This window comes from Rhineura floridana, chromosome 15 (assembly GCF_030035675.1).
Source record: "Rhineura floridana isolate rRhiFlo1 chromosome 15, rRhiFlo1.hap2, whole genome shotgun sequence".
NCBI lineage: Eukaryota > Metazoa > Chordata > Lepidosauria > Squamata > Rhineuridae > Rhineura > Rhineura floridana.
In genome coordinates this window covers 11,027,806-11,047,772 of record NC_084494.1, presented here as the reverse complement: position 1 = coordinate 11,047,772, position 19,967 = coordinate 11,027,806, and the positions used below count along the sequence as shown (strand labels likewise).

General features: G+C 45.6%; 1 protein-coding gene across 3 annotated transcripts in view; it reads left to right on the top strand.

Annotated features, from left to right (window-relative positions):
- The first annotated feature begins 3,111 nt into the window (after positions 1 to 3,111).
- LOC133370462 (uncharacterized) overlaps positions 3,112 to 19,967 on the top strand; it is a 43,566-nt gene continuing 26,710 nt past the window's right edge. Inside the window, exons 1-6 of one of the 3 annotated variants that reach the window (XM_061596823.1) lie at positions 3,112 to 3,605; positions 9,526 to 9,608; positions 12,927 to 13,075; positions 15,071 to 15,231; positions 17,461 to 17,620; positions 19,144 to 19,314. In XM_061596823.1, the coding sequence (XP_061452807.1) occupies positions 9,563 to 9,608; positions 12,927 to 13,075; positions 15,071 to 15,231; positions 17,461 to 17,620; positions 19,144 to 19,314 (687 nt within the window). In that variant the 5' untranslated portion in view covers positions 3,112 to 3,605; positions 9,526 to 9,562. The other 2 variants (XM_061596824.1, XM_061596825.1) reach the window with 2 other exon arrangements.

Here is a 19,967-nt window from a genome sequence, read left to right as displayed (position 1 = left end):
CCACGGACCACAGTCTGGGAACCCCTGCTGTAACTGAAAAAGAAAAATCTCCTTCTGGCTAGTCAGTATTTGATTGCTAACTTGTTTTTATCTACACGTAGGGATGGAAGGATCTGCCAGTTTGTTCTCTCAGTTGTTGTTTTTCATTTTTCCAATCTGAAATGCACCAGTCTGTGCTTATTTTTATAAAAAAAAATCCTCATGAAAATCGTCAGGATTTAGATGAATTCCTTCTAAAACTACATTTTGTATCTAGTTTTGACCAATGTACACTTTTTGCAAGCAGTTTCTCCTAATATAATGAACTTTTGTATGTTATTCTCACCAATATATTCATTTTTATTTGCACTTTCCCCTATATATGCATTTTTGTAAACATTGGTTGGAGAACTGCATCGCAGAATTCAAATAAGTACAAATTTCGAATGCTGGCTGCGTTTTGGTCCTCATATTATTTCAGAAAGTGCGAGTTTGATAGATTCAGCATGAAATGTGAACTGAATCAAATTTCTTCCACATCCCTATCTGAAGGTATATTTTTTGGGTTATAGCCAACTAGGTTCTACTCGGAGTAGATCCACTGAAATTAATGGACCTAAGTTAGTCATGTCCATTATTTTCAGTGGGTCTACTTCTGCTACTGAGTAGGACTAATATTGGACACAACACTTCTGCTGTGCCTTTGCAATGTGTTTATAATTGCTGCTTTTGTTAATTTTGTAAGCTGCTTTGAATGCCAAGATTTTAAAGAATAGAACAGAAATGAACTGTGGTCCGCAAGCTTCATTCAGGTGTTCTCCAGGATGTCTGAAAAAATGCAGTTAAAAATCATACAGCATCTAGCGGAGCACATTACAGTCGTTGCAACGGGCAGAAAAAACATTAAGTGGTCCACCAAGATCCTCAGCAATTTTCAAGCAGTCCGTGGGAAAGAAAGCTTGGAACCATTGGAACAGAGTACACCATGACTATGTCTTCTTTGGAGGTCTGTGAGAAGGTGTCCTCTTTGAGGCTCTACGGTGGTGGTGGGGAACCTTTTTGCCTCTGTGGACCAACTTTGACAGGTGGGCAACCCTCTTACCAATCTTGTGATGCCATAGAGGTCCTACCCACCTCTCAAAATCTCTTGTGCCGGGGTTCCCAAGTACTCAACAGCCAGCTGGCTGTCAGGTACTTGGGAACCCACAGTGCAAGGGGCGTTGCCGATCTTATGCTGGGCACTTTGCAAAGCAATGAGCATAGGGCTAGCACAGAACTTCTTCCCCACCACCACCCCTGGGTGGGGGCAGGAGAAAGAAGTCTGTATTGTCCAGGCATTGTTGGAAGAGGGGATGGAGAAGTCAGCTTTGTGTAGGCATAAGTTCTGACTTTCCCATCATGCAACAATGCAGGAAAAACCTGGGTCTGCTCCTTGCTTTTGCTGCATGCACCTCTTCCCAGGCAAAAGGCGTGTATAGCAAAAGCAAGCAGACACATTCACATACACCCTAATGCTTCCTTTAGCTGGAACACGTGTGCAGAAGGGAAAAGGTATGCATGGCCAAACTGAGCAGGATTTAACCCCCCACTCATCAGCTGTCGAGTGGGGGGTTAAATCCCTGTACTTTGGCTGCTAGCACCTGATCGCTACTGGGAACAAGCACCCACAAGAGCATAGAATTGAACCCCACCCTCCTGACATCAGCTGTTTGATAGATGGATGAGATTCCAGAGGAGTGCCCCCTCCAGGCCAAACTGAACCCTCTGGTAGGTCAAGATTGGTCCACAGACTTGAGTTTCCTAGCCCATGCTCTAAGAACAGGTAGGCATGCAGGGAAGTGTAAGAACTGTTATGATGAATCAGGGCAAAGCTGCATCTCAGTTCACAGCCCATCTTCGAGAGGATCAAGCCAGATGTCCCTGGGAACATCACAAGCATGGAGTACTGGTGATGGCATCTCCTATTGCTTGTTTCCAACCTCTGGTACTCAGATGTACACTGCCTCCTGATATTCCTCACTATCGCTGCTAAGAAGTTATCCATTCCTTTTTAAAAAGCCTCATCACAACATTCTATGGTAATGACCAGGCGACACAGGTGCCTCCGCAGTAAACAGTGCTTTGAGTACTCTGGAAGCACTGTTTACTGCAGACACGTCTGCTCAAGTGCAGGGGAGGATGGCAGAGTGAGAGAGGCCAAGCAAAGGACGGTGATGGTGGCTGCCCCTTGCCTGCCTGCTCGAGTGTACAGAGGGGAGAACTGTGCTCAGAGCTTTAGATTGCTATAGCAAGATGCTACATGAGAAAATAAAAAAGGCAAGGAAGGCATCCCTGGATGCGTTTTGGAAGAAGCCATCAAGTGGTCTGTATGCAAGGCTTATCTGACCTGGTTATTTCATTTCAGATGTCTGTATTGTTAGTTTTGAATAAAGAGTTTGCTGAAATATACTCTTCTTTTTTGTGGTGTAGGAATCTATCCCTATTCTTTCCATGTAATTCCCACCTCTGGTACCAAAGTTTCCGTTCAAGAAGTAACTTCATTAATTGAGGCATTACTGTGTTTCTTCCTCACCTGCCCCTCCTAGGTCCCCCATCTTCCTCTGCCCTCATGCCCCCCCTTTTTCCTAATGTTCAGTTGCTTGACATGTTGCGTAGTGTTGAGGTTCATATGCTCAGATAAGGGTTAAGGGAAATGAGTGTTGATGTCCTGCCGAAGTCCCAGATTAACACCTATTGGGATGGAGAAGTGTCTGTCCTGCACCGCATTATGCTTCCAGCTTCTTCCAGTTTTGGGTTTTGCTCAGTGAAGAGTTCCAGAGATGCACCCCAAACCTCTTGGAAGTTTGGGTTTGTATGTAGTTTATGGAACAGAATTGCAGATTCTTTTCAGTCGTGGAAGTCAAGGGACCCAGCCGGACCCAGCATGAGGCAGCTGCTTCAGGGAGTAGATTTTAGGCATCATCAAGGGTAGCAAATTGTTAGCTATTTGATTATTACTGTTGTACTTTTATTGCCTGTTCATAATGGCTTGTGCTCAGGATGGTATGACTTGTCACCTGCGGCTTTGAAAGGCCAATGAGTGAGAAGCTCACGCCCTCTGGTGGTCGGTCCGGGGACAGCAGGATGAAGAAGCAGCCCGGAGGCTGGCCAGCTTGCAACGCAGAACGGAGAACTCTGCGGTTTTTCACGTGGCTGCTTGTGTCGCTTTAGAACCAGCTCGGCCGTCTCTTAAACGAGCAAGCTGGGCCCGCCCCGGCTTGGGAGGACCCTTCCCGAAGATCGTCTCGGTCCGCCTCAGGAAATGGGAGGCCTGGATCCAGCGGCGCAAAGTTCACTGAGATCGGAGGCTTCGTAAAGCCCTTGCAAAGGAAAGCAGGCAGACAGGCAGGGCAAGATAGGATCGGGGGCGGCGGAGGAGCCACAGCCTCTGAGAAGCCCTGCTCGGATTTGCACAAGTCTCCACCCTATCCCGGGGCAGCTTAGGCTGAAGCAAACTTCGTGAACACCGCCTTTTGCAATCTGTGGGCGCTGCAAGGCGAAGGAAGCCAGGTGCTCCTGAGAGACACCGCGGGGCTCAGGATCAGTGCTTAGCTAGCTGCTCCTAGATCTTGGCTCCCAGGGAGAAGGTAAGGAGGTGACGGGAGAGAAGGCAGCGTGGAAGTGCTCTTTCCAAAGAATAGGGTCTCCCTTTGGGTTGTGAGTGGAGCTGACTCGCAAGTAAGTGTGCATAGGATTGCAGCCTTCATCTCCGCGTTTGGGTACAGCAGCGGTGCCGCTCCACGGAGCAGTTTTTCCACTGCGGTGTTTTTGGACGACGGAAAATCTGCCAGTTTTAGAAATGCCTTGGTTTTGTAGATGAAATTAATAAAAGAGCGTAATGAATAAATCCCGAGCCAGGCAAATTGGGCCATTGGGAGGGATTCAAAGCCAATTACTTCTAAAATCAAGGCTGTCTACCTTAACTCGTTTAAGGTGACTCTCCCTGGGAAGCACAGAGCTCCGCAGGCATGCTGAACATCAATACGCAGAGTTTCAGTGCTTTCTGCTGTTTTAAAGTGCAAAGAATGCAAATGCAAAGAATTGCTATCACTGTTACATTGTCTTACACATAGTTTCCATGGAATGCTATGAATTATAGAAATTATAGAATAGTGGAGTTGGAAGGAGCTCTAAGGCCATCTAGTCCAACGCAGGCATCCAATTTAAAGCATTCGTTTTAATATAATATTAAAAGCATCCTAAATGCACTTTATTGAGGGTTCTCTTGCTCACCCCCCCTCCCCAATTATTTACTTCAGAAGTTGAACTACTTTGAGTGATTGGGAAAACTTTTCAGATATTTATACAGCATATAAAATGAAGCGGCATACTTATAAAATGTGCGCTTACAAAACGTAGGTCAAATAAGCGTTCTAAATCTCCATCAGGGCAATGGAAACTTTTCTGGTTAAAGACTTTTAAGGAAACCCATAGCACCAATTGCTTCCTTTGTTCTTTAACTGCCCTTATACTTTCACATGTGTAGACTAAGGCTGTGGAAACACTAGTTGCCTACAGCAAAGCGTTTCCATTGGCTGCACTTGGAGGGGCAACAGATTGCTCTGCCAATCACCTGCAAAATATGTCTGGAGCTGAACTTTAAAAAAACCAACACTCGAGTTGATCCAACTATGTTTTACAGTGAAAAGGGGTTTGATTTAATTGGTGTTGTATGCTCCTGTTTTCAGAAAAGTGGAGACACGCTGGAACCAGCATAACAGTGTGTGTCTCTAGTCCTACCCTAAAGGTGCTCCTAGATGGTTGTAGGATCAGGAGTGAAGAAACACACTGTTCTGCTGGTTCTAGTGTGTCTTCACATCTCTCTGAAAACGGGGGCACGTGACGTTAGTCAAAGCCCACTGCTTTTTACTGTAAAACCTAGTGGGAGCCTCTTGGGTGTCTGATTATTTTTTTTAATTCAGCTTTGAAGAGATTTTGCAACTGATGGGCAGATCAGTCCGTCCCCCCCTCCAGGTATGACCAGTGGAAACACTTTGCTGTAGGTGACTAGTGTCTAAGTCCATGGAATTCAGTGGGAATGGATGATGATGATGATTAAATTTATATCCCGCCTTTCCTCCCAGTAGGAGCCCAGGGTGGCAAACAAAAACATTAAAAACATTCTAAAACATCATAAAAACAGACTTTAAAATATATTAAAACAGAACATCTTTAAAAACATGTTAAAACATATTTTAAAACATCTTTTTTAGAAAAGCTTTCAAAACATCTTAAAAAGCAATTCCAACACAGACTCAGACTGAAATAAGGTCTCTGCTTAAAAGGTTTGTTGAAAAAGGAAGATCTTCAGTAGGCACCAAAAAGATAACAAAAGATGGCGCCTATCTAATATTTAAAGGGAAGGAATTCCAGTGTGTCAGTGCCACTACACTAAAGGTCTGTTTCCTATGTTGTGTGGAATGGACCTCCTGATGAGATGGTATCTGCAGGAGGACCTCACCTGCAGAGTGTAGTGACTGACTAGGTATATAAGGGGTAAGACAGTTGTTCAGGCTAAGGGTGCTTCAAGACTGGCGGAGGAGAGGGGGCTTAATATTGTAAACTGATTGTTAGTAACAGGATGTTTTTTAGCTTAATGGATTTCCCCTGGAAAGCATAAATTCAGATTAAACGGTTTGGTGGAATCCTCCAGGCTGGCATGTTAACAAAAATAAGGTTGTGTGGACACTGCAAAAAAACTTGCACACATAAGCAACACTAACCCTACAATCATTTAGAAGCACCCTTAGTCTACACATGTGGAAGAATGAGATAATAGAAATGGGTGGCTGATAAAAATCACATTTTGGAATGCTTCCTATACAACAGAAAACCAGTGTAGCAAGGAAGGCTGGGCTAGATCCTCGCTCCCTGATGACTAGGATTTTTATTTCTTTACAAGGAGGTTTCTTTGTCTTTTTTTTCATGTATAATGTTCAAACATGGTATTTCCCAATGTCAGGGTTTGATGATGCAGCCAGTTCTGCCTCCTCAGCAACCTTCCATCTTATTATCTATATATGCCATCAGTGTGCAGAACCAAATGTGGTGTAGTTGTTAGAGCAACTGACTGGAACCTGCAAGACCTGGGTTCAAATCCCCACTAAGCCACTGATGCTCACATGCTGACCTTGGGCCAGTTGCTGTCTCTTAGCTTAACCTACTTCACAGGGTTGTTGTGAGGATAAAATGGGGGGGGGAGAACTTTGTGCACTGCCTCAAACCCCTTGGAGAAAAGATGGGATGCAAGTTCATTTAGTTAATAGTAAAATAACATACAAGAGGTCTCTACTATGGTTACAATTTAAATGCAGCAGAGGGAAAACAGAGGAAGGGAGGCAGTGATAAACAGAGAAGCGATCTCCCGTTTTAGCTGTATGAGTTTACGCTTCATTACAGGCTGAGTAAGGAAGGGATGACTGAGAGCTAGTGTGGTGTAGTGGTTAAGGTGTTGGACTACAATCTGGGAGACCAGGGTTCAAATCCCCCATACAGCCATGAAGCTCACTTGGTAGCCTTGGGCCAGTCAGTGCCTCTCAGCCTCAGAGGAAGGCAATGGTAAACCACCTCTGAATACAGCTTACTAAGAAAACCCTATTCGTAGGGTCGCCATAAGTCGGGATCGACTTGAAGGCAGTCCATTTCCATTTTCAGGGAAGGGATGGGGAACCTGTGGTCCTCCAGGTGATTTTTGGGACTACAGCTCCCATCCTCCTTGATCTTTAGCTGTGCTGTCTGGGGCTGATGGGAGTCGGAGTCCAACAACATCTGGAGGGCCGCAGGTTCCCCATTCTTGGCCTGTCGAGTCCAGCTTCCTGTTTCCCACAGTAGACAGTGAGATGCAAGTGCCCATCTTCTGAAGTAAACTATGGAGGAAGCTTCTCTGAGGGACGCTGCTGAGAGACAAAGATATTTCTGTGGCATTTGGAAATGAAAAAAATGGATTTGAGTCAGTGGACGGTAAAAGAGGGGCTACTAGATGGCTTGTGAGATGTGTGAGATGGCTTGAGCTCATGATGATAGAATTTCTAGTTTGTGTGATAGTTTGCTCAAAAGATAAATGATGCAACCCCATGAGAGAAAACTGCATGGTGACTTATTTCCTTCTCACTCCTCCGTTTGCCTAGAGCAAGGATGGCGAATCTGTGGCTCTCCAGATATTAGTGGACTACAATTCCCAACAATCCTGACAGTTGGCCACGCTGACTGAGGCTGATGGTGTCCAGAATGTTACCGGCAAGACTAGCCCCCTTGCCAGTGAATGCATACGTTCGAGGGTTCTTGCTTTCGCCTTTCCTCTGTGTCTACATAGAGTACTTGTATGTCGAATGTTGGGTTCCCTAAGCTCACAGGTTATCAACAGCAGTGATCTAGTGTAGGCGGAGAAAAGAATAGAGGAGACCCCACTCAAGAATTCTTAAGTCTTGGGAGGTACCAGAAATTTTCTATTTGGGAGTCAAACTTCAGGCAGCAGAACAGTCTTTATAATATATGCTATTTATTCGCACCTTGCACACTACAACTAATAAAATGCATTCTAGGTTGCCTTAGTAATCACTGCAGAAACAGAAAAAAAGAAATATATATGTCAGTATAAAAGAAATTGCTGGATATCATTTAACATCAGAGTATAAGACTGAAGGCACATCTTAGTTAAAACAAGTTACAATAGTTGAAGGACTGAGTTAAACGCTTAGTCGTATCACAGAGCAAAAATACATAGAAATACATCACCCATGAGATGTTATGGATGCTTTCTTCAACCCACCCACCCCACTCTAGCTGAGCTGAGGGGCCCTGAGTGCTATGAAACCTGGCCTTTTACACACTTTCTAAGGGAAGGCATGTTCCCATGGTGTTACCTGCTGTTTACTACTTCTCATCAGGCTCTCATCAGATGCTCCAGATTAGTCTTCCTTTCCCAACTAGTCTGCATAACCTCTCCATGTAAGGATTTCCTCTTACTTCATGTTGACAATTTACTTGACACATTGGCTGTCTGCCTAGACCTGTTATCTTGCATCGTACTCGGCTTCATAAGAAAATAATGCTTTGTCTATTCCAGTTGTTTCTCAGGAAAATTACAGCTTTAGTCAGGAGATGGAGGGAAAAAGGCGGACAGTTTCAAACTACTCCTGTTTTACTGTTTGGCTGTTATACATACAGCAGACTTTATAAACTATTTCAGTAATTCTTAAGCATCTTCTAAGGCAATCTAAGCATATGTAAATGATTTCAGCATATTATATGCATATTTTAAGCCACAATCTGAGCTTTCCCATTACACCCCCACTTGGAGAAATCATTGACATATAAAATTGAAATACATATAATTATTGATTCTTAGTCATTTACAATAACATCATCACTACTTCTGGTGTCTTCACTTCTTCCTGTGGTTGGGGGTTGCTAATTCATCCAGGAAAATCCTACACCTTCAATGGATTCTCTCTGCTGGCTTCTTCAGAACTGGAGGCTCACTTTGTCTATTATTGGGGCCTGCTTAGTTAACTCTATCAAAATCATACTGCTTTAGTTATACATCATAACAGTAGGTATATCTTTCAAACATGGCTTGTTATGGGCCATTTGTCCTTGAACATTTTGGTGATTCAAGGAACTAATGGAAATGGACTACCTTCAAGTCGATCCCGACTTATGACGACCTTATACGTAGGGTTTTCGTGGTAAGCAGTATTCAGAAGGGGTTTACCATTGCCTCCCTCTGAGGCTAGTCCTCCCCAGCTGGCTATAGAGCCTGCTCAGCTTGCCACAGCTGCACAAGCCAGCTCCTTCCTTGTCCACAACTGCCAGCTGGGGGGCAACTGGGCTCCTTGGGACTATGCAGCTTGCCCACGGCTGCAGGGGTGAAAGGGCACGTAACCCCTGAGCCACTCACTGTGGGGGTGATCTTTAGCTGGCCCTTGACACCCAGGAGACACGAGCGGGGATTTGAACTCCTAGACTCTGGACTCCCAGCCAGGCTCTCCTCTCCACTGTGCTATACCAGCTGTACCAAGGAACTAAAGTAGGCTCTTTTTCTCTAGGTTAGACCTCTGCAGCCAGTTTTATGGACCTGCCTCTGCTTTATGTGCCAACAGAATTCCTTTTACCTGTTAAAATTAATATGCACTTATAAACACCTACATTAACATACATATATAGAAAAAATACTTTTATGCTCCTAAACACGCTCTTTAGGCTTTAGAAGTCACTTTAGGAACCCAGCAGTGGCCAGCGTAGCAAGAATTCCTGTTAACCCCATAGTTTTTCCGCTACATCCTCGTGCACTTTAGGGATATGATGGCAAGCCAAACTCCTTGACTCCACCAGGGAGGATCAGGAATTGCAAACTCAATGAGATCGGTGAGAAAACTTGGTGACAACCACTAGGCACCAGGTGGGTTACAATCTTGTACACCCAAAGGTAGCGGATGTTATCTTATGAGAGAGCTATTATAACCAATTATACATCTCAACAATTTTGTTAATATCTTCCTTACACAGAGGTTTACTTGTGATTGATGCTGCTGCAGGATTCTCTATGGCTCTTATATATCTTTTTGGGTCTTCAACAGTGGCCGTGCAAGGTACTATATACTACTATATTATATGTAGATACGGAGAAAGGGAGAAAGCAAGAACCTTCAACCCTGTGCAATCACTGGCAAGGGGGCTAGTGTTGTCGGTGACAAGAAGCATGCAGAGGCCCATGGGTTCCCCATTGCTACAAAAATGGTTTGTTATGACTGGAGCATCTTCGTTTGGATGAAGTGGAAAACTGCTTAGAGATTTCCTATTGTTTGCAATTCCCGTAAAGAGATCAGCAATGGAGTTAAATGCACAGGAAAAGGCTTGTTCATTTCTTACCTCATTAAACTGAGATATGATCAGCCGAATCAGCTCATTGTCTCACTTTACCTCTTCGGGGGATTTTTGTTTCTTTGCTGGAGCAACACAGTTGCCTGTTCTTTGTTCATTTGTTGGTGTTTCCCTACAGTAGTACTCCTGAAGTTAGGACTTCTTCTCCATGGGGAATGTGAGTCAGGGGTGAGAAAGTGGTGAGTGGACTTGCGTGTTCCACTGAACCCTGTGAGCGATGCCGTCGGGAGTCATGAGCTCCCAGCAGGGTCACCCACGGCAGTACGGTCAAGGGAGAGGAACCAGACAAAGAAAGATCCAAGAAAGTCCTCAACAGCAGAACAGGCGGAGGATAACAATGTGTATGTTACAACGGCTGTGAAGGCGGATGAAGGCTGCAGCAGATAAAAGACTTCCAATCATCGTGGTATCCATGCCATTAGATCAAAGCCTTTTTCTGTCAAGATTGTGTGTTGATCGTTGTGCACTGATCTCCCCACATAAAACAAATTCACGCACAGGCGTCTTCCAACCAAATTATCTTGGGAGACAATCTTACTCGGTCACGAGTGATCACCAACCAACTAGCATAAGAGTTATGCTTCCCCCCTCCCTTGCACACCTTCCAATAGTGGAGGAGACATTCCTTTGTGTGTGGGCACATTTGGCTCGCAAGTCTTTAATTACCGAGTTAATATATTTCATAGAGCACGTCAGATACTGTATGTTATGAGCATGCAGTTTGGGTGCTGTGGGAGCCCCACCCTGAGCACAGGGAAAGTATTCTCTTCTTTTGCAAGGGGGGGGAGAGACACACCCAATATGAGTTCTTTATATCTGAATCTTAGCAGTCTGAGACAGAGGCAAAGGGATAGAATGGGGATGGGGAACAGCTAGCATTACGGACGTTCCCATCACACTTTCGGGAGCTAAGATCGACAAAGGCAGCCTTCTTGGTAGTTCTGCTGTCCTCAGAAGCTTGGGAGCTGGTGGCCTGGGAGAGGACATTCTCTGTGGCAGACCCTAAGTTGCGGAACTCCATCCCACTGTGGTGTGTTGGCAACTTCGCTGTACAGTTTGTGGTGAATGCTGAAGATGCACCTCTTTGCCCTGGCCTTTGACACCTGGGATGTATATTTTTAAGACCCACCCTATTTTTGTGATGTTTGTTTTTGTAAGCTGTTTTGGATTGCCTTTAAGGATGCATTTTAGATTGTTCTGACCTGCTCTGGGACCTTGGGGCAAAGGGCAGGTGTTAAATTAAAATAATGATCATGATGATCATGATGATGTTGCTGGGCTACAGCTCCCATTATTCCTGACCGTTGGCCATGCTGGCTGTGGCTGATGGTAGATGGAGTCCAACAGCATCACCATCCCTGGTTTAGAAGGTAAAACTGGGATCAGACAGGAGCTGAAAGCAGCACTACACCTATAAGGAATTGTTGTACCAGCAAAACCTCAGGCAGACTCTTCCCTTCCTGATCATAGCATGGACTAAAAGATACAGCTGGTGCTGCCTCCTCTTGAGTAGACCTCTGGTCCTGAAGACTTTTTGCAGCCAGGCAAGGACTCTTCCACCGACTCAGGAGTTCCCCCCAGGCACACCTTCACCTTAAGAAGCTGCATTATACAGAGTCAGACCAACAGTCTATTGGTCAACAGTGTATTGTTTGCACCACTGTTCTTCAACCTTGGGTCCCCAGTAGGGTTGCCAGGCATGGCCTCCAAGAGGTCTTCTGTATCTTTAAAAGTTGTGCAGGGGGAAGGGAGAATTCCACCTTGTGGCTTTTCCCATTACAGGGTTGCAAGAACACCTGCACTTGGCTGACCTTCTCTTCTCCTAAAGATACAGGATCAGTCTCAGGCCATGGACCTGGCAACCCTAGTCCCCAGACATTGGACTGCAATGCTCATGAACCCCAGCCAGCTTAGCCAATGGCCAAGGATGCTGGAGGTTGTAGTCCAAAAACATCTGGGGACCCAAGATTGAAGAACAGTGGTCTACGCTGACTGGCAGCAGCTCTCCAGGGCTTCAGGCAGGAGTTCCTTCCAGCCCTACCTGAAGATGAATCTAGGACCTTCTACATGCGAGGCAAATGTGCTACCACTGAGCCATGTCCCTTCCTCCCTTCCCCTTAGCTTCTGGGGGATGCAAGGGAAGAGTCTTGATCTGTGTCATCCAGAGCTCAAGGTGAGGTATCTGAGCGACCAGGTGAGCGGGGTCGCTTTATGGGTTCTTCAGGTGTGCTGGGACCTTCCTTGGACAAGGTAACCTAGGGTCTAGGTCAGACTCACTCCCAACACAATAGATCAGATTTGTTACTTATCATATTACCTTTTTATTCCATCTTTCCTCCAACAAGCTTGTAGCAATATACAAGGGAAAGAACTCTTGCTGGCAGGGGTGTCAACTCCCAAGCCCAGGGTAATTAATCCCAGCCAGGCACAACCTGACAGGTTCCCCATCCCTGTGTTACACCATGCTGGCTCTCCATGCTGGATTGTGTTCTGGTTGGGCAAAACGTTGGCATGTACTGGGAGCAAATAAGTGCCAGCTAGGAACACACAAATGTCATGAAAGGGGTGGTGAGATTGTGCTGTTGAATCTCCCTGGCATCTGCCTCGGATGACCATCTCATAGTAGAGGCTCTTCCATGAGGGCGAATGGGGCACTGCCCCACCGATCTCAGTCTGCTATCAGCCAGCCCCCACCTGCCTACCTTCTTACTTACAACCAGTCCAGGGAGCTGTCAGCTTCCTCCTGCTTAGGCTCAGAGTTGCCCCTTGTAGAACCCTGGTGGGAGGAGGACGGGGACAAAACTAGAATGAGTCGTCTCTGCCTGCGATTGACTCTCTGGCTCCACCTACTGTTGGCCTCACTGCCTTCTGCTATGCAAGCCCCAATGGGGACCACCAACCACCACTGTGCCTTTTTCCATGATGCTATTCAAAGGAAGAAGGGCTTCTTCCCAGGAGGCTATGGTTGTGGTCCTTGGTGGAGCTACCCTGTGCTCATACCTGTTTCCTCTCTCCTGCACCAAAAGCGATGGCCTTGCTTCACATCACCATCCCACTGCTGTTAACTGGACTGTGCAAGGGACAGGACTTCCCTTTCAAGGACCCCACATTGCCTTGGGAGAAGCGGCTGGATGACCTGGTTAACAGGCTGACATTGGAGGAGATGGTACTCCAGGTACAGGAACTATTTTTTGACCATAGGGTGGTGGGAGGTGGGGGGCAGAGGGGTATGGGCAAACGTGGCAAAAAGGCATCAAGCTAGGGGAAGAGAGGAGGACGGGTTTGGAATTGTTATGGACCCTGATGGGTCAAGACCAAAGCTCTATCTAGATCTAAGGTCCACCTGGTCCAACATCTTCTTTCTCATAGTGGCCAACCAGATGCTTCAAGGAAGCCCATAAGCGGGAACTGAAGGCTATAGATCTACCCTCCTGCAATCCATGCAATAAGTAGGGTTGAGTGATAGACTGTCATGGAACATGGAAGACCTGCCTAGATCTCATGGCAAATGGGTAGAAGTGTCTAAAGTTGTGTCATGGCAGAAGCGTGTAAAACTGTGCATGGTGTGGAGAAAGTGGATAGAGAAGTTCACACACACACACACACACACACACACTCTCTCTCTCTCTCATTAACACTGGAACTCATGGACATCCAATGGAGCTGAATGCTGGAAGATTCAGGACAGACAAAAGAAAGTAGACAGTGCAATTTGGATGGCTTTAAAAGAGGATTAGACAAATTCATAAAGGTTATCAATGGCTACCAGCCAGGATGGTTATGGTGTGCCTCCACTGTCAGACGCAGTATGCTTCCAAATAGCAGTAGCTGGAAACCACAGGATGAGAGAGTACTCTTGTGCCCAGGTCCTGTTTCAGGTTTCCCATAGGGGGCATCTGGTTGGTCACTGTGAGAACAGGATGCTGGACTAGATGGGCCAATGGCCTGATTCAGCGGGGCTCTTCATATAGGCCTTATATGTCCCTGGCAGCCAGATCCATTGTGTGGAGGGGGGACTGTAGTAAAGTTTGTGCAGGAGTCTGGACCAGATCCTTAGCCCAATAGAAAGGGCCCTTTGGCTTCTCTGTGTTTGCCAACATTATGGAGCACCTCTCTGAAATAGAAGCTATCCCTGGGAAACCAGATGTTCAAAGATAGCTTCTGTCTCACAGTAATCTATATTCTCCGTTAAAAGTATTTCATTGTTGAATTTTTGGCACTTTGTTCTTCATTTTCAGGGTGTTTTTGTCCTTGGCTGTCTCTCAGTTACACAACATGTATATAAAATATCAGAACATGTTTAATCTTGGCTTGTCACTGTCTTAAAGAAATCTTAATTGATAGCCACGTTGATTAGGTGGGCAATAAATCAGTTAAATCTGCACTTGGGTTTAGATGAACGTCATTTTCATTTCCCCTTTTGCATGAGGAGGATTAGCTCTTTTAAGATGACACTGCATTTTTTATAAATCTAAGATGTATGTTAGATCTGCTATGCTGTCAATTGGAAGCAGCTTTGTAGTCAATCAGTTCTTTTAGTGCATAAGAACATAATGAACATACTTTTAGTTCATTAAATTCACCGATGAATTGCAATCCTGTACAGCAGGTGTGGGGAAGCAGTTGCAGTCTAAGGGCCACTTTCCCTCATAGGCAACCTTCGGGGGGTTGCAGGTGCATTTGACCCCCAGGTCTGAGGTTTCCCACCCCTGCTGTGCAGTTTAACTTGGGGGATAAGTCTCATTGAACTCAGTGGGATTTACTTCTGCATGAGGATGGGCTGTAAATGTTGCAACCTAGTTAGTTAATGTGGAATAACAACCACCCTATGACTGCATTGGCACAAGCAGAATAGATACCTTGCTTGTCTCATAAATCCACCCATGGTTAATTGGTGTTAAGGAGCATGCAATCTGCGGTCAACGGTCTAGAACATGAGCGCTGGGAGAGTGTCTGTCCCTCCCTTTAAAGACCAGGGTTGGAGGAAGAGAACTCCTCACAAGGATAGAAACAAGAGAAGGCTGGAAAGGATCCAGCCTTTGGGATTCTTTGAACTCCCACAAGATTAATGCCACTTTTCCTTTCCAGTCCTTCTTGCTTCTTCCAAAGCAAGGCCCGCATGGGGGACTGCCCCATCCGCTGGCTGACTCTCTGGCATCTTTATCCACAGATGGCAAGAGGAGGGGCGAAGGGCAACGGCCCAGCACCACCCATTCAGCGGCTGGGCATTGGGCCCTACAGCTGGAACACGGAGTGCCTGCGAGGAGACGCGGAGGCCCAAGGGTGGGCAACTGCTTTCCCCCAAGCCTTGGGCTTGGCTGCAGCCTTCAGGTATGGCTACCGCTGGGGATGGCAGGCTGTGTCAGTTCGGTTCTCTGTTTCTTTCTCATTTCCCCAATCTTAAATTCAGCTCACAAATTTCTGCAGAAATGTGGAGAACTTGTTTCTAAATCCTCATGAACACTCTTCAGCGTTTTAGGGCGAATTTCTCCTAATAAATTTCTTAATGCAATTTTGATGAATGTACACATTTTGCAGGCAATTTCTCCTAATACAATGCATTTTTGTATGTTACTTTCAAGAATACACGCATTTATTTGCACAGTTTCCTTCTGAAGTAGTTTTAATGTATGTTTTAGGTTTTATGCATTCTGCTTTGTGGGTTTGGCAATTTGATAGATTCGGCTTTAAATGTGAACTGAATTGAATTTCCCCCCCATTCCTAGCTGCGGTTTCTCTCCTAGCCCCCCTCCCCAGCCTCCTTTACTGGGTTTACTGGGTCGTAGGCAACCATGAGCTGCCGTTTTAAATTACCCACAGTGCTCCAGAGCACCTTGTAGGAAGATGCCCTTTTGTTATACCATTGATATTAGGCAGATGCCTTTGTTGTTTCCGGCACCTGCTAAAAATGTTTTTCTTTTGGCAAGCCTACTCAGATATGTAAAGCTGACATTCATTTTAAAAGGCAATTTCTTCTTCTATGTCTACTTTTTTTCTACTGATTTTGTTCATATTTGGAATTGTTTTTAGGTCAGCTTGTTTTTAACTTCTGAGGTAACTTTAATGTATATTTTAGGCTTTATATAATCCACTTAGTGGGTTTGACAATTAAGTGCTATAGGAATTTTATTTTAAAAATAAAATAAATATAATTGTGCTTGGACACTGGGAGAAATTTAAAATGGCAGCTGCCCGGTCCATGTCCAAGGGGTCCTTCATCCAGACAAACACACTGAGGGGTCCCACAGAAGACCCTGTGCTGAAGGCTCTTTCAGTTCTGGAGCCAGCCATGGCCTTCTTGTCCATTTACACAGCCATAGCTCCTCCTGAAGTTGCCGTCTGAAAAATACTATTTGTCTCCAATTCTAATTATTCAAAATGGTTGCTGATATAAGATAAATATTCCTGCTAGGTTGCCAGCTCTCATTTTTTTCCTGGTGGGGCTCTTCAGTGACAGCCAGAAATTGAACAGGTGCAGCTTTTGCCACCATGGTATCATGATGCTAGAGAAAGCTCCACTGTCTGGATTTCTGCCTGCCACACAGCTGTTAAAGGCACAGGAGCCCTGTCAGATGGCACCTTAGCAGTAGTCGCCCACTTCTGTCAGTTTTGTTTTGAACAATTCAGGCTAGAGTCAGTGTTGTTGTTCCAGTGGGTTGAAGATTGTTTGAAGAAGGAGTTGCTTCTTGAAGTACATACACTCATTCTTTCATCACCTCTGGTAAAAAGGTTTTGCATTGCTTCAAAACCCATGTTTGATCAGAGGCTGCAAAAGGACAAAAGAAATATGGGTGCCTTTTGGAAACTGCTTTCATCCCTCTGAAAAAAATATTTTCTAGCCTAGTTCTCACTGAAGTGGTCAATCTGTACCTGGGCATGATTGTTTCAGACTACTGGTGGGAAGCTGATGTGATTAGAAAGTGGTGTAGTGGTTAGAGTGTTGGACTAGGCCATGGGAGACCAGGATTCAAATTCTTTGCTGTTTTATTTATTTGCAGCATTTATACCCTGCCTGTAGCCAAAAAGGCTCTCAGGGTGGCTTACAAAAACCTCATATAAGACAGTTGCTGCCCTCAGTCTTGCAATCTAAAATGACACACGAGGAAAAAGAAATGGGGGGGAGGAGGAAATATCACACTCAAGCACAAGTTTGTCAAATTACACAGTTATATAGTTCTGTCTGTGCAGAGTCTGGCTGTCTAGAATATCAGCAGCTCCTCACTGCTTTTTGGTGGCAGTTTGGCTGTCTTGCCCTTGATAAAGATCAGCCGCTCTCCAGAAGCACTCTTTTGTCCCGCCCCCCCAGATAAGATCCAGGAGCAGAGATGGTGAACAGGGTCCAGGCCAGGCAGACATGGCAGCTTCTGCCACACACTTCTTTCCTCACACAGCTGCTGGATGGCAGTCACTTAATGATGAGGCTCACCTTGAGATGGTGATTCTCTCTTAGTCTGTCCTACCTCACAGGGTTGTTGCCCCCTTCCGCTTAAAGAGCAGCTTTTTAGACACAAAGGAGCCTTTTCATGTCCTCTCAACCTGTCTTTCTGTTTCCTGGCACAGCCCTGAGCTCATCTACCACATAGCCAATGCCACGGCCACCGAGGTCCGCGCCAAACACAACTACTTTGTCTCCCAAGGCTTCTATGGCGATCACACAGGCCTGAGCTGCTTCAGCCCCGTGCTAAACATCATGAGGCACCCATTGTGGGGCAGGAACCAGGTAGGAATGGCTTAGAAAAGGGGAAATCTGTGACTAGGATAGCTAGGCCAGGGGAAGGTGGCTTACGTGGGCAGAAAAGAGACAAATAACGGGTTCCTGGGGAACACATGATATATTTCTGGCCAAAAGTCTGGCTCATGAAACCAAACTTGTTGAGTGCTGGGATGGTTGCTCTTTTTTCGTAAATATTTTTGTGTTTCATTTAGTTTTTCCTTACAGAGCAATCCGACTCAGGGGTGGCCGGTGGGAGAGGCGCCAGCAGAGTTGGAGCTGGCAGGAAGCTCCGCTGCATCCACTTGCTGCATGGAAGCTGCCAGTATGGCTGAATGCAGGCTGGAAGCTGGAAGGGAAGATCTGGCTCCCACAAACAGGCCCACCGGAGAGTCAGTGCTCCTCGTAAACCACCGTTGGAATGATTTTTTTGTGCTGGCCTTTTTGCCAGTGGAACTTGGGGCTGGATAGGGACCCGTGGGAGCACTCCGAGGGGGATTGGGATGTTGCACAAGTCCTCCCCCAGCTCCTCCCCTGCCACGCCCCTGGAACACCCCGTTTTTGGGGCTACAGCTGGCTTTTGCCTGCTCTCCATCCGCTGGGCTGGCCATCCCTGGCAGATCCCTGATAGCACCAGCAGTGTCCTAGCAGCTGAGCCTGGTTGAGGGGCTTCTGCCGGTGGAGCCTGGTGGTGCCAGGCGGCACTGGGAGCCTGCCAGCTGAGATGGAGGTCAGCCACATGCAACTCCCCCCAGCCCGGTGTAAACTCAAGTTGGATTGCTCCCTTAGTTGTGCAAGAATAGATATGAGATACAAACATGATTCTCAAAAGAAGGACATTTTTTAAAAATGCAAGATAAAAACTGTAGAAAGATGCCAATTTATTATTATTATTTATCAAAATTTCGGTACTGCTTATCATATAGATACCTAAGCAGTGTACAGTTTAAGGAAATGGAAGAAAAAAGAAATACAGAAAGGTGCTTGTTTTTTTAAAACATCAAAATTTCTGCAGTGTTCAACATATAGTGTGCAATTTAAAGACAATATAGCAAAAATAAAATAGAAATTTATTTACACCATAAATTGGTAATACAACACATAACCAGATCAGCCCTGCAGGAAAAGCCAGTGTAAACAAAAAGATCTTAAACAAGTGCCTAAACGCCACACTGTTGGAGTTGATCTAATTGCAGAACATGAAAGGTCGCTCACTATGTTGTGGTATTTTAGTTGGCACTAATAAAGGTGTAACCCAACTGTGGATTCTGGATGTTTTTTTTCCTCATATAGGTCAACACAGTTGCCTATGCTTTTTCATTGGACATTTTGAAGGTTATTTGGCAAATCATTAGTCAATGCAGAACAGGAAAAATTTGTCAGTGCTAAACACAGTAGCTCTGTCACTGGATGTATCATGCTGCCTGTGTGGTGGTGATACACAAAAGATAAGAAAGGTGTGGACATCAGGAAGTGAAAGGAGGGATGTGACAGAGAGAAACAAGAATGATCCATGTCTGTCTGCCCCTTAGGAGACTTACGGGGAGGATCCATTTCTGACCACAGAGCTGGGTATGGCTTTCGTGACAGGGCTGCAGGGCAACCATCCCCGCTATATCAAAGCCAGTGCTGGTTGCAAGCACTTTGATGTCCATGGTGGCCCCGAGAACATCCCTGTAACCCGGTTGTCCTTTGATGCCAAGGTGAGTGTGGCTAGCAGGCTGGGAGTGGGGAAGTCTTAATAAGGACCACCCTTGGGGGAGGAGGTTTCCTTGTCCTGCATACTGGCTCACGCATGCGCTCTCTCTCTCTTTTTGTGGGAGGGATTCAACTGCATACTGGGAAATTCAACAGAAAGTTGATTTGGCACTCTTGTGCCCCAAACACACTCCCTTCTCCCCCAAAATTGGATCATTTGTGATAAGGAAAGTAATGGGGAAATGCACGAGAAAGTGTGGGATAACAGTTGTGTGACATAACGCCATATAACTTCCCAATAAACAAATCGGAATGGACACTCAATAAACAGCTCACATTCTCTGACTTCCCCACAAACCTTGTGCAACCAAATCAGGATGAATGTTCAATCAACAGGTTGTCAGAAAGTGGTCTCTCTCTCTATGTCTCTCAGGTGCGGGGAACTGCAACTCCCATCAGCCTCAATGAACATGGCCAATGGCCAGAGATGATGGGAGTTGTAGTTCAGCAACATTTGCAGGGCCAAAGGTGTTGATGTGTGGCGGTTTCTTGCGTGAAACAACACGTTACGTTGGATGTAAGATGGTAAAGAAGCATCACAGAGGCTTGAGAAAGTTTTAAGAGTCTTTACTAAGACATTATGGCCAAAGGCATTTAA